Below are 14,057 nucleotides of genomic sequence, written 5' to 3' on the forward strand. Positions count from 1 at the left end.
CATGTCATTTATGCTATCGAAGAACTTGGTGAAGTTGCCTTCCAACTTCTTAAATAAATATTAATCTCAATTGTACTCTTTTAACCTTTCAAAATTGTAATGTTGATGTATATTCTTCTTACATTGTAAGATATTTCACTTTGAGTATGGTTATTTATAAAATAGTATATAAGTTAATCCATAATATTTTTATAAATGATTGAACAGATAATTATCAAAAAGAAAATGTTACATGTCACAATATTTAAGTCATTGAATTTGTTGTTTTGTGGGAATATAATGTGGTGGCACACAATCACAGTATGTACTGTGTAGGACCACCTACTAATTCCACATGGGCAACACTTTTACCAAATGATTTTAAATAAATAAAAGTCTCTAAAATTTTGACCATTGATTGATTTAATTTCACATTTAAAAAAACATTTTATAAAGTATCATTAATAAGATATATATATATATATATATATATATATATATATATATATATATATATATATATTTAAAATAATTAAAGATTGAGCAGAGTTTAAGGAAAAAAAGTACTGAAACACGTCCTATAAACTCTCCAGACAATTAAAAGCTGGACCATGGGATTGCAGACTATTATTACTACCTTCAATATTAATCACACCACACAACCCACGTGTGGGATTCGTCATGGGAGCTTATCTCAATGCAATTCACCAACGTGGTACACGTGTTATATTTTTTAAATAAAACAGTTAGCTGAAAATATGAATTGGTCTAATAAATTGAAAAACAAATCTTGGTTATGAACTTGTGCCTCTTATCTATGCTTACTGTTTTGTTTTATTTTATTTTGTTTTATTTTATTTTATTTTATTCAGAAATGTATATTAATTTGATGATATATATATATATATATATTAAAATTTTAATATGTTATTCAGTATGTTTAAGTAAGAAAACAATAGTTTTAAAACAAAGTTTGATATAATAAAATATCTAACTATCGTGATTATTAATTTTAGTTATTAAGTATCAATTAAGTTCCTAGAACTTTCTCACATTTATAACTATATTTGGTTCACATCATACTTATTTAATATTTAAGTTATTAATTTATTCGAAATGTAAAAGTATATATTTTTCAATTATTCTCGTAAAGACAACCACTAACGTGAGAACATGTTGAACACAATAACAAAGTCAACACAATAAAAGTACCTCTTAAAATCTTTTAATCCAAATGTAAAAGTATTTATTAAATATTAAAAATAATTTAAATGAAGGCACCCAATTATTTTAGAAATTACTTTTAATATCTAATAAAATTAATTGATGCATGACAAAGACTAAATAAAAAAAGTAAACTATTCATACAGTTTTTTCCATATTAATATAAAATAATATATACTTTCTTATTCATTGACTAATAATTTATTATAATCAATATTTTATATTTATAACGGTCACTTTATATGTTTCATGAATTTCTGTGTATAAAATTTAATATAAAAAAATAACACTGCAAACCAAAAAATAGTAATTATATTAAATAATTTTGAAAAAAGTTCAAATGACACGAAAAATAGTCTAAAAGAAAAAAAGTATTATTCCCAAATAACAAATAAATCCAACATAAAACTAATTACAATTTGTAACATCCCAAAAATATAGCAATAAACTATATATTAGAATAATCACAATAATAATAATCCAGAATCAGTCTTACACTAGAATTGAGCGTACGGCTGAACGGTCTTACAGAAAGGGTTACAAATTTAAGCCGTACAAGATAGGCAAACCTAACCGAACGGTTTACATAAGAAAATACCGAACGGTCATTCTTAACAAAAGGGGAGGTGATCGAACGACCACCTTAAAATAACTAGGCAATGAACCAAACATTCCTACCACTTGATCCTTACTTCAACTTCTTCCAAATTTCTTTCTTCCAGCGCCTCTTCTAGCCGCTCATCTCCTTCTGCTCACATCCACACGGATGATCATTGCAATGACAAGGACGGACGTACAAAATTAGACAGGACAGGAAACGCAGGGTAAGCTTATGTAATTTAATTCATGCATAAACATACATTTCAAATAATCCAACACCAAATAAATTTCAACGTACGTATCGTACAAGGCCTATCACTAGACTGACTGTCCGGACTGTATGAAATTTGCATAGTTACAGGCGTTCGTGCACCCGAATGATGTAGTAACTGGAATACTCTCATCAGTTGCCACCCGAGGTTAGTCCTATTCATCCAAAGTACCCCTAAGGACGGGACCTCCTGCCGTTTCCACACATGACCTACCCTCCTCTACGTGAGGACGAGTACCCACAAAACATCAGGATGAACAGCCAGCATTAGCTTCCCACAGTCATACTTTACAAATTCCAACATTCATCCATGAGTCGTTCCTCCCTGGAACGCTCGTTCAACTTCACATCATTTCATTCATATCACATTCTCTTCTTATTTCATTCATAATCATTCTCAATTCCATCTTTCATTACCAATCACTTTAGTTTCATCTTTCATTATCCATTATTTCAATTTCCTCTTTGACCAAAAGTTTAAAAAAGGCACTAAATACCGAATGTTAATCCTCACTCAGAACGAGGACGAACACTGGAGACGAAACAGATAGGTCTCCAGTTCCAGAACAGAATAAGACCGAGAGGTTTACTATCGGTTTGAGAGAGAAACTGAATGTAATAGATATAGCAAGGAACGAATGAACCAGACGTTCATTACAAAGTAAATCAATTATATGAACTGACTCTTGATAACTCTGACCGAACGCTGAAAAGACCTCGCCAAAGGCTACGACTCTATGTTGGAACCAATCGATATAGACACTTCAAGATATTCCAATAAAAATACTTAGAAGAATTCTCATGAAGAAACTGAACGCTTATGAATATTTAACTTATTTGATTTTACATCAAGAAATCCGAATGCCAGTAAATGACCGAGCAAGGTAGATAAGAAAATTCTATTGAAGTTAGATGAACGTTGTTTTTCATCAAGATAGATTATATAAGGAAACAAGCACGAGTGCTTGGTGTAAGACCGAACACTACTTAGTACGAGCGCTTAGTGTAAGACCGAGCACTACTCAGTACGAGCGCTAGGTGTAAGACCGAGCACTACTAAACTTATAATAAAAGGTTTGGTAAATATATTAAGTTACTATTGAAGTGGTGTTTACGAACAACAATAATATACAATTACATATATATATATATATATATATATATATATATATATATATATATATATATATATATATATTGAGTTTATCACAGGATACCCAGATACAACTGTGCTTGGCCGAACGCTCAAGCATAGTATTACTACCCGAGGACGCTCGTCCTCAACTAGAATTCTCTCCAAATGAAAGAATCTCATTTCAACTAGGTTCACTAGGAAAACCGAACGGTCAATGACCGTTCAGTAACGAACGTACACTTTTATATGAAAAATTTCATACCAGACTCATTTATTTTAAAACTCATTTCTTAACATATAGTTCCATAACTTTATTCATTTATATCATAATCAACTTCCATACTTTATAGAATCCATATCATATAAGTGTCATATTTTTCATACATCAGACATGGCAACCATCATATAACATATAGTCAAATATCACAATAATCATACTTCACTTTAATTTAGTAACTCAACGAACGTTCATTCAATCCAATCACATCAGTCATCATGCATCAAAATCATTCAATCAACTAAACGAATGTTCAAACATTTCAACAGCATACAAATTAAATTAAATAAGCTTCCCTTACCTCTATTGTGAACGTACGTCCTTCAGACTAAAACTCAGTTTGCGGAAATAAGATTTCTTCTACCCTCAACGTTCAACCAAACTCTTCAAACTAAATCAAATTACAGAAAACCAAGATTTGTTCAGATGAGGTGACCACATGCAACCAGAGCTTGGTTTGCATGTTTACAAGAACGAACGGTTAAGACAAAAAAACTTACTCGTTCAGATTTTGAAACCAATCGGATCAAACTAAAGCTTGGGACGCCGGAAGTGATCCTACGGTGCCGGAATAGTGATCGGAGGAGAGAAGGTGAATGTTTTCTCAGAGAGAAGATGAAGAAGACGCAGAGAGAAGGAGGAGAGAATGAGATTTTTCAGAAATCTGGAAAGGGGTGCATGCAGAGAGTGGGGTAGACTTTTCTGAAAATTCAAGTTTTGCTCCGCACGTCAGAACGAACGTCCCCTCTTCAGTCGACACCTGTTTTCCACTAACTGACTTTCTGATCCTCTTCGCTTGACACCTGGCGTTCGTCATCTGAGTATCGAGCCTCCCTCTTGACACGTGAATTCCACTAAGCGATACGTGCGTGAATTTTACTGGTTCTGACACAATTAAATCAGTTAATAATAAAAAATAATTAATTAATTCAATTTAAATTGTGCAACTTATACAAACAACATATTTTAATCAACATCATTGGCATGATTTGATGTCATAAGATAAAATGAATAGAAAAATAATAAACGTCACATTCTAAACGAAACTCTGACTCTTGCTTTTGAAACATGATTCGATGTTCAAACCCCGCGATGGAGATAGGCATGTTTTGTGCGAACTTAATTCATAAGATGTACAGTAAGAAAATCAAATAAAAATTATTTCAAATAAAAAAATCTAATAAAGTTATGTTAATTTATAAATTAATCTCTTTTCTCAATTAAATGGCATTTTTTTTTCTTGTGCGTGACATATACATATACACTACTTTATCATTTAAAAATGAATAAATACTTTTACTAGTTACAGTATATATCTTTTTGTAATATTGCTGTTATATTTATAATGTGAGTACAAACATATATATTAAATAAATATTATGAGTGTGGAAGATTAAAGAAAAGCAATATTTTTAAGATGGTACAAATATTTATATTTGAGAAAAAAAAGTTAAGCTTTGATATTTTTTGTTTATTTAAAGATAAAAGAATTTACAACTATATTTATATTTTAGTTAGTACTGAGAAAAAAACACGTTGAAATAATTACAGTGAATAAATTTAAATAATTGAGTACACTTTTATTTGAAGTAATATTTTTATTCTTGTTGAATGTAAGAAAGAGAAAATAAAAAAGTGAAACAAATTTCAAATAAAAAACTAAAAATAAATTAATAAATATATACTTTAAAGTCATATTGTTTGATGTAGTTAACATATGTTTATCAAAAGTCCTAAAATATATTAAGGGTTAGTCTGTTTTAAGGAATATTTTATACGAATATTTTAGATACTTCTTAATGAATATTCATTTATTGTATTTAGATTCATGTTTGATTTATCATTTATGCATGTAAGTGTAATAAATATCTTATGAGATGATGGCGATGTTGAGTGGATGTTTGTAGCAAAATTATATAAAAATTAACTTATTCATAATATCATTTTATTTGTTGTTAATATGATAATCTATTACAATAACTTTTTATTTGTAAAATATAAAAAAGTGTTCGACAGAATAAAGAAATAATATTACAAAAAGTCTTGATCAATATTTTGATTCATGTAAAAGTTATTATTATTCCCTTTTTTTTTTAGCAATATCAAAATTTTGTAGTTTTTCTACTTGTTATTATTAGTTTCGGTAAACACTAACATAACTTACAAGACAAAGAGAGTGATTTATATCACAATTACCACAATCATGTCTAATTAATAGAGTCTTTTAATAGTATTTTAAAATGAATTTATTGATTATATTGTCAATTAACAATTATTAACTTATTAAGAATTTAAGATAAGGTGAAAATTTTATATTTTATAAAGATGAATAAAATAACAACATATAAATAAAAAATATTTATTATTTTAAAGTTTTAATGTCGTATGCATATATATATATATATATATATATATATATATATATATATATATATATATATATAACTCATCAATTATTATTATTAAAACTTCTGTTATAGTTATGTATGATTAATCAAAAACTAAAATTGTTTTAAATTAGTACTCCATGACTTATAACGAAAAAAAAAGTTATATGTTTTATAACATGATATAATCTCAATTATATTAAAAATATATAGGATAATCAGATAGATTAAAACCATCTTAAATTAAAGAAATGGAAATTTTATTTTTCAAAACATAGATTTTCGGTCTAGTCTCAAGTTTGGAGAGGCGCTTATTTGTACAAGATAAAGATGATATCATTTATGTAAAATGATATAATCTCGGAATAACTTTTTAAACAGGATTACTGTGTTAAAATAAGATTAAATGTATTAATAAGGTATTAAGACACGGTAAGTTTAGCTTATAAGTTTATAAAATTCTCTTAAAAGACTATAAATAGAATACTATTTACAAGTACATATTATTAATTAATTATTATATTTTTACTAGGTAAGTTTATATGATGTATATTGTTGATTTGAAGTTGGACTATCTCTGTAAATACCTCATCCCTTATACATCTCCATAAGTTAAAAATCAAGAGATTTCAATTATAAAGAAATTAATTTCAATAGATAAAGACTATGATTATATGGAAATGTTTCAGTCCTACAAGTACAGAAGACATTATTAAAAGTGATGCACGTAAATAATTTAGTTTTATTTATTATTTATGCCATCCCAAAATTAGCTATGCATAATTGTTTAAAAAATTATACATAACTTAAAAATTTCCATTTTCATTTAAACATTAAATTTTGTATTGTAACTTAATCACCTAATAGTTAAAGTAAAAACATTGTAAAAAACAATGTTTAAATTATAAACAAGGAAAGAAAGAAGTAAAACATTGTGGAAAGTAAATTCTGTTGAGAATCTAAGTGTGAGTCTTAGTCTTACATTGATAAAAATAAAAAAGTAGACCAGTATATAAAGGTGAAAGACCCATTAACTCATCGCCTAAGGTTTTGGATAAAGAGTGGTGTCGATCACTTATATAGTTGGCTCAGATGTTATTAGTATTTGTATAACTTATAAGGAACCTCCTCCTCGATAGACCTAACTCTGTCATGAGAGTCGATTGTTGTTGGAGGAGGAATTTACCTATCAAACTTAATTCAGTAAAATTATGGAAAAACTTTAACTTGTGAAATATGAAATGGTGTTTTAATTGTCAAATATGACACATGAGAAAGGCATCAAATTGTCAAGCCACTTTTGCTTACGGTTCTCTCCTCATTAGCAACGGTTCGTCATGATCAGAACCATTGGAATTCTAAGTCTTTCAGCTTTGAAACGTAAAATGGAGACTGAACAAGGTAGCCCTAGAATTTGACTGAAAATATTCCCAATTCCCATGGGAGATCAAGTGCAACGAAGAAATTCCAAAAAGTCCCTTTGCCGTTAATTCAATAATGTCAGCTGGGTAACAGAAGAAACTTTATTAATTACAGTTCACAATTATACATTATTTAAGGTATAATTAATAAATATTAATTTCATTACATTTATATTAAATTATAAAATAGTTAATTTCATTAATTAAAATGATATCATTTTCTTATTTCAATAATTATTAATGCAGTTTTATTTTATTTAAAAGATAAATATATCATAAGTAATATACATTTAATTAATAATTTATTTGATATACATAAAAAAAGTTAAAAAATAATTGAATAACAAAATAAGTTAGAAGTTTAACCTTTTATTAGCTGATACAATGATGTTGTTTATTTTATTTTTCAGTTTGTTCTTTTTATGTTAATTTAAGTTTTCTTTAAAGTTTAATTATATTTTAATTTTAACAATATTAAAATGAAAGAAAAACTATTAGAAAAAAAAAGAAAAATAAAACAACGATAAAATTATATTATTATTTTTTATATGTATCAAATAAATTATCAATAATAGTTGTATTACACTTATAAACATTTTTGTTTTTAAAATAATTAAAAACTGCATATGAATAATTTTTGAAGTTGAAATTTATATTATTTTAATCAATAAAGTTATTTATTCTATATTTCAATATAAATGTGATGAAATAAAATATTATTAATTATATCCTAAACAGTGTTTTAGAGTATTGGTTTAACATTCTCCTTATAATTTATAACCCTTGTAAAACTTTGTGAATTATGTCAAATTTAAGGGTATAACCCTTAACTCAATTATTTGAATAATAAAAAATGCAGAAGACTCGTTTTTTTTTTTTAATTTAAATAGTATAAAAAATATACTTAGTTTTTTGCTTTATTTTTTCTTCAAATTTTGTTCTTTACTTGTGAAGTCCAAAACTTCGATTCGAAATAGACAGAAATGATATCGTGGAATTTGTGGATGTAATCACCTAAACACACCAATGGCCGTTTAGATATTTGGAGATAGTAATAAAATAAACACACCAATGGCCGTTTAGATATTTGAAGATAGTAATAAAATTTCAACGAAAATATCTTTTTAATAATTTTTTTTTACATCAACGTATACCGTTTCAAATATACGAACTAATAAAATATTAATAAATAATTTATTATAAAAAAATTATTAAAAATAATTGTTAATATATCATAATTAAATTTCATGACACTAATGCAGCCAAGATAATAAAAATGCACGTGATAAGCATATTTAAATATTTCAAAACACAAGTAAAATGCGTTTGTCAATTAGTTAAAAAATTAATTTTAAATATTTGAAAACATGTTTTTAATTCAAATTAGTGATTATTGAAATACATTAAGTTTAAAAAGTTATTTTTCAATCTCTTAAGTTGCCTTAGCAAGATGTTGGCTTTCCCTTATTTGGTTTTTTATCTCCTTGTCATGATTTTTATATTTAGTTTTAGTTGAGTTTTTTTAATTATCTGAATTTCAACGCTGAGTTGAGACAGAGAATATGAACGAAGGATTTCAATTTTTAATTTTTTTTATTTACACATTTAATACGAATTTATCTAAACATCACGTCATTATGTAGCGGTAACATAATGTAGTCCATTTAAACGGTATGTTAAATGTTTTTGAATTTTCGGTATAATTATATTAAATTAATTAATAGTATATTTAATAAGCAGGGTTTTATTTTTTTTATCATAATAATATATTTCTTAGAAAACTAGCTGATGAAATTTAAATGGGTAACATTTAAAGTTAATATATTTTCACTAAGATGGGAATTTTATTTTAGAAGCTTTTTTTAATTATAAATATTATAATAATTAAAAAATTACAAAATTAGATAAAAAAGGAAAATTATAAAACAATAGGAATACTTTAATTTATTTGTTTAAATGAGCAATATGACATGTTCTTTTCGCCTTAACAAGGACGTGGCAGATTAAACTGTTGGTTCGATCCTCGAATATATTTTATTTATAAGTTAAAATAAATGTATATTACCATCGATTTGTACAGTGGTGTGGTATGTATATATTAATGGAGAATTTATACAGAGTGTTAATAGTTTTACATCTTTTAAAAAATCACATTGAACTTATTATTACCTATATTTTATTTGATTAGTTTTCAAAATATAATTACAAAATGACCTTTTACTGTTTTCTTAAAGAAAATGGTTATAAAAATATTTTTTCTCTTCATATATATTGGTTAAGTTTATTTAAATATAAAGTTAAATATTACTTGGATGAACAAAAAATAACGAAATTAAAAAAATAAATCCGATATAAAGAAATGTATTTTTGAAAAATTTTAAAATAAATATTAATAGAATTATGTGAATAATAAAATATGGATATTGTAATAGCGGTAGTGACGAAACAAAAAGAACCGAGAGGTTCAGAAGAAAGGACACACGTGTACATAGATACAGAGCGAGTAACTGTAGAAACTTATAAGTTAAGAAGTTTTAATAAAAAGGTTATTGTTTTGATTTGATATCTTAAATTGATAAAAAGACGTTAATTTGTGAAGTGTGGAATGGAAGAGAAGGGGGGGAGAGAGAGAAAGGTGAAATTTGAAATGAAAAGGGAAAAATGTGTGCTGGTTGTCGTAAACGATGTTTCCCACGTCATAGGGTGGCCTTACCTAGCTGGATGTCAGCCCCACCATTGACCCACCTCTTCTTCTCCCCAATCCTTCTCTTTCTCTATATTTCTCTTCTTCACCTCTTCCTTCTTACTTCAAACAACAACAACTGCTTCACAACACTCTTCTCTTCCTTCTTCAAACTCTAATTTTGACCTCAAATTAAATCTCACCATTTTTTACTTCTCTCCCTCTTCATCCTTTTCCCACATTCTCACTTTTAGTCTAAATAAATAAATCTCATCCCTCAGCATTGCACGCTCAACATCATCACCTCCAACATGACCCCTCTCTTATCCTCTTTCTCCCTCACCGACATAGCCTCCTACCTCGTATGCTTCCTCCTCCTCCTCATTCTCCTCGAACAGATCTCCTACCTTTCCAAGAAGGCTTCCATCCCAGGACCCTCCTTCGTCGTCCCCTTCCTTGGAAACGCAATCCCATTGGTCCGTAATCCAACCAACTTCTGGGACCTTCAGTCCTCTCTGGCAAAGTCCACCCCTTTGGGCTTCTCCGCCAACTACATAATCGGCAACTTCATCGTTTTCATCAGAGACACCGAACTCTCCCACAAGGTCTTCGCCAATGTCAGGCCCAACGCTTTCCACCTGGTGGGCCACCCCTTCGGCAAGAAGCTATTCGGCGAACACAACCTTATCTACATGATGGGTCAAGAACACAAGAATCTCCGCCGTCGCATCGCCCCCAACTTCACCCCCAAAGCCCTCTCCACCTACACCTCGCTCCAGCAGATTATCATCCTCGATCACCTCAAGTCCTGGGTTGCCAAAGCTCAAGCCCAAACCGATTCCATTCCGCTCCGTATTCTGGCCCGTGACATGAATCTCGACACCTCCCAGACCGTCTTCGTGGGCCCCTACTTGGGCCTCAAAGCCAGAGAGCGCTTCGAGAGGGATTACTTTCTATTCAACGTTGGCCTTATGAAGCTTCCGTTTGATTTCCCCGGCACCGCGTTTCGAAACGCGAGGCTCGCCGTGGACCGGCTCATCGAAACGCTGGCCACCTGCACCGAGATGAGCAAAACCAGGATGCAGAAAAGGGAAGAGCCTTCGTGTCTGATTGATTACTGGATGCAGGAAACGCTCAGGGAAATCGAGGAGGCCAAGCTCACCGGAGAGCCGGCGGCACCGTTCTCCACCGACGCCGAGATTGGTGGTTACCTCTTTGATTTTCTCTTTGCGGCGCAGGACGCGTCCACTTCGTCGCTGCTGTGGGCGGTGGCGCTGCTGGATTCCCATCCGGAGGTGCTGGCGAAGGTTAGGGCAGAGGTGGCAGGAGTCTGGTCGCCGGAGTCGGACGAGCTGATTACCGCGGAGATGCTCCGGGAGATGAAGTATACGCAGGCGGTGGCTCGTGAGGTAGTGAGGTTCCGGCCGCCGGCGACGCTGGTGCCGCATATCGCGGCGGAGAGGTTCGCGCTGACGGAGTCGTACACGATACCGAAGGGGGCGATCGTGTTCCCGTCGGCATTCGAGTCGTCGTTTCAGGGGTTCAGTGAACCGGAGCGGTTCGACCCGGAGCGGTTCTCGGAGGAGAGACAGGAGGACCAAGTATTTAAAAGAAACTTTCTGGCCTTCGGTGCCGGGCCCCACCAGTGTGTGGGTCAAAGGTACGCATTGAATCATCTCGTTCTCTTCATCGCGTTGTTCGCCACGTTGATCAATTTCAAGAGGGACAGAACGGACGGTTGCGATGAGATCGCGTACGTACCCACCATATGCCCTAAAGACGATTGCAGGGTGTTTCTCTCGCAACGCTGCACACGATATCCTTCCTTCCCTGCAGTCGATGACCTGATGAAATGACCCAAATACCCTTTCACAGGCTTTACTTTTCCTTCTCATTCATCGCATGCAGGTTCTTTTTTACCCATTTTTTTTTAATTTAATTCCATTTGGATCGAAAATTAGGAGATCTTGAAAATATTTTATGATAAAAAATCGTTGGTGTTGACTTTTGTTTTTGTTCTTTATCTGTTGGGTTGGATTTGTGAAATGTTGGAATTATTGTTATTCTTGCTATAGTTTGTGTATGTGAATGTAAGAGGTGATTGGATGGTGGATGATTGATGGTTATTAGCAGTGAATAAAATTATGTAAGGAAGAAAGATGCCAAATTTATTGAATTGAGATGAGATGAGATTGCCCTGTGAACTATGCTGTGTATCTTTTGTAAAGAATATCTAAAAAATCTGTTCTTCTTTTGGAAATCAAGAATCTTGCATATTCATCATCATTCTGGATTATTCTGATATTATTACTGCCTCTTATTATTACTACAAAGCTCAATCAATAACAATGTAAGAGATTTCGTTAATTAGTGTTTCAAAGTGCCTCATTATAAACTTAATGCATCAAAATTTTGTATTACAAATTCATGAATGAGAGAACACGGTTCTGTTAATTCAATTAAATGGTTCTGTGAAAAGACATTCTTTCATGTCATCATACTTAGATTTTCACCACGTTGGTGGAGAACTAAAAAGAATGAAATGGGTAGATGAGAAAAGTAAAAAGAAGTGAGAATAGAATCGAAACAGTGGTTGATTGATTGGAAACAAAATTAGTTTTCAAAAGAAAAAAGATGTTAGTAAATACTAATATCATGATTATTATTATAAAGTAATAAAGTCAGAGATGGAGGGTAGTCCGTGATTGAAAAAATAAACTTTTTATTGAAAAAAAGCATGTTTGAATAGATTTTTCCAACGAGTTCCGAAAAACTTGTCTGACCTTTATACCCTATTTTATATGTATGTTTTTTCATATTTGGAAATGTGTTTTTATTAAGAAACAAACAATCAGTTTTTATTATTTAAAATTATTTATTGCAACTTCATTTTCTATTATGAAATAATTAAATGTGTGAAATTAATGAAAAAAGTTAAATTTCAATTATACTTAAAATGTAATAAATAGATATTATAGTTTATTATGTGTTTTAAGGAAAGTTAAAGTGAGGGTTTAGAATTAAAGTTGTTTATATGAAAGAAGGAAATAGTTTTGGAGTAGTGGTAAGTGGGTAAAATATAACTAAAAATAAGTAGGTGTGAGCTTAGTAAAGTTGAAGTGTCGATAACAATCTTATGAATTCTCTCTTTGTCGGGTCATAAAATAGAAAACCACCACCCTTCTTTTTGTCTTTTCTTTCCGTTTTCTCTCTACAATCTTGTGATACAGACACTCATCTTAATTATAAGTAATGTGTTTGTTTAAGAAATAAATATTCAACGCCATTTCTTTAAAGTTATTCAGTTGTCGGAGATTTTGTTTGATATTTTAACATTTTTTAGTATTTAATTATAAAATCGTTATTTATTTATGACCTTACTCTGAACTTTACAAAATTGTTAGTATTTTATATCTTAATGTTATACTTATTTGCTTTATTTGTTTTGTAATCATAATTATTATATGTTGATATATAAGAAGAAATAATATAAGTTCGAGACAAATTTTTAAATCATAGTAGCGAATATATATATATATATATATATATATATATATATATATATATATATATATATATATATATATATATATATATATATATATATATATATATATATATTCCTTTATTGAAATTATATGTATAAATGACATATTAATTAATTTTGTTAATCCATGTATGTTGATCAGGATGAAGGAAGATATTAATTGTGAATGTTTATTTCTGTAATGATATAATTTCTCTGCTTCTACTCACGATACCCTTTTTTTTTTTATTTTCTCATATAATATTATAGTTTTTATCTTTTCTTTTTAGTACGTAAAATATTCGTAACAATATAATTGTCTTAAATTTATTTTTTAATGAGTATCTAATTTTATATAATATTGTAGTAGATTATTAGGTTTAATATGTCATTAATTGTATGCTAAAATATATTATTATAGAATTAGTTTTAGTTTTTCATTATAGATTTAATATAAAAATTATTTAAATCTATGTTTAAGAATAGTCTCTAAACTTCTTGAAGAAATTTATGTTTCAAGAATAGTTCTCCTAGAGTTTAAAAATTAAATAATT

General features: G+C 29.8%; 1 protein-coding gene across 1 annotated transcript; it reads left to right on the forward strand.

The window, feature by feature from the left end:
* Window positions 1-9,830: 9,830 nt before the first annotated feature.
* Window positions 9,831-12,178, forward strand: LOC108340983 (cytochrome P450 710A11). Its single transcript, XM_017578574.2, has one exon. It carries the CDS (start codon window positions 10,289-10,291, stop codon window positions 11,831-11,833), a length of 1,545 nt encoding a protein of 514 aa, XP_017434063.1. The 5' UTR covers window positions 9,831-10,288; the 3' UTR covers window positions 11,834-12,178.
* Window positions 12,179-14,057: the final 1,879 nt, after the last annotated feature.

The sequence above is a fragment of the Vigna angularis genome, chromosome 6 (assembly GCF_016808095.1).
Source record: "Vigna angularis cultivar LongXiaoDou No.4 chromosome 6, ASM1680809v1, whole genome shotgun sequence".
Taxonomy (NCBI): domain Eukaryota; kingdom Viridiplantae; phylum Streptophyta; class Magnoliopsida; order Fabales; family Fabaceae; genus Vigna; species Vigna angularis.

Bases quoted from the DNA above. Each gene is read 5' to 3' on its own strand.
- LOC108340983 (XM_017578574.2), top strand. From the start codon at position 10,289: ATGACCCCTCTCTTATCCTCTTTCTCCCTCACCGACATAGCCTCCTAC.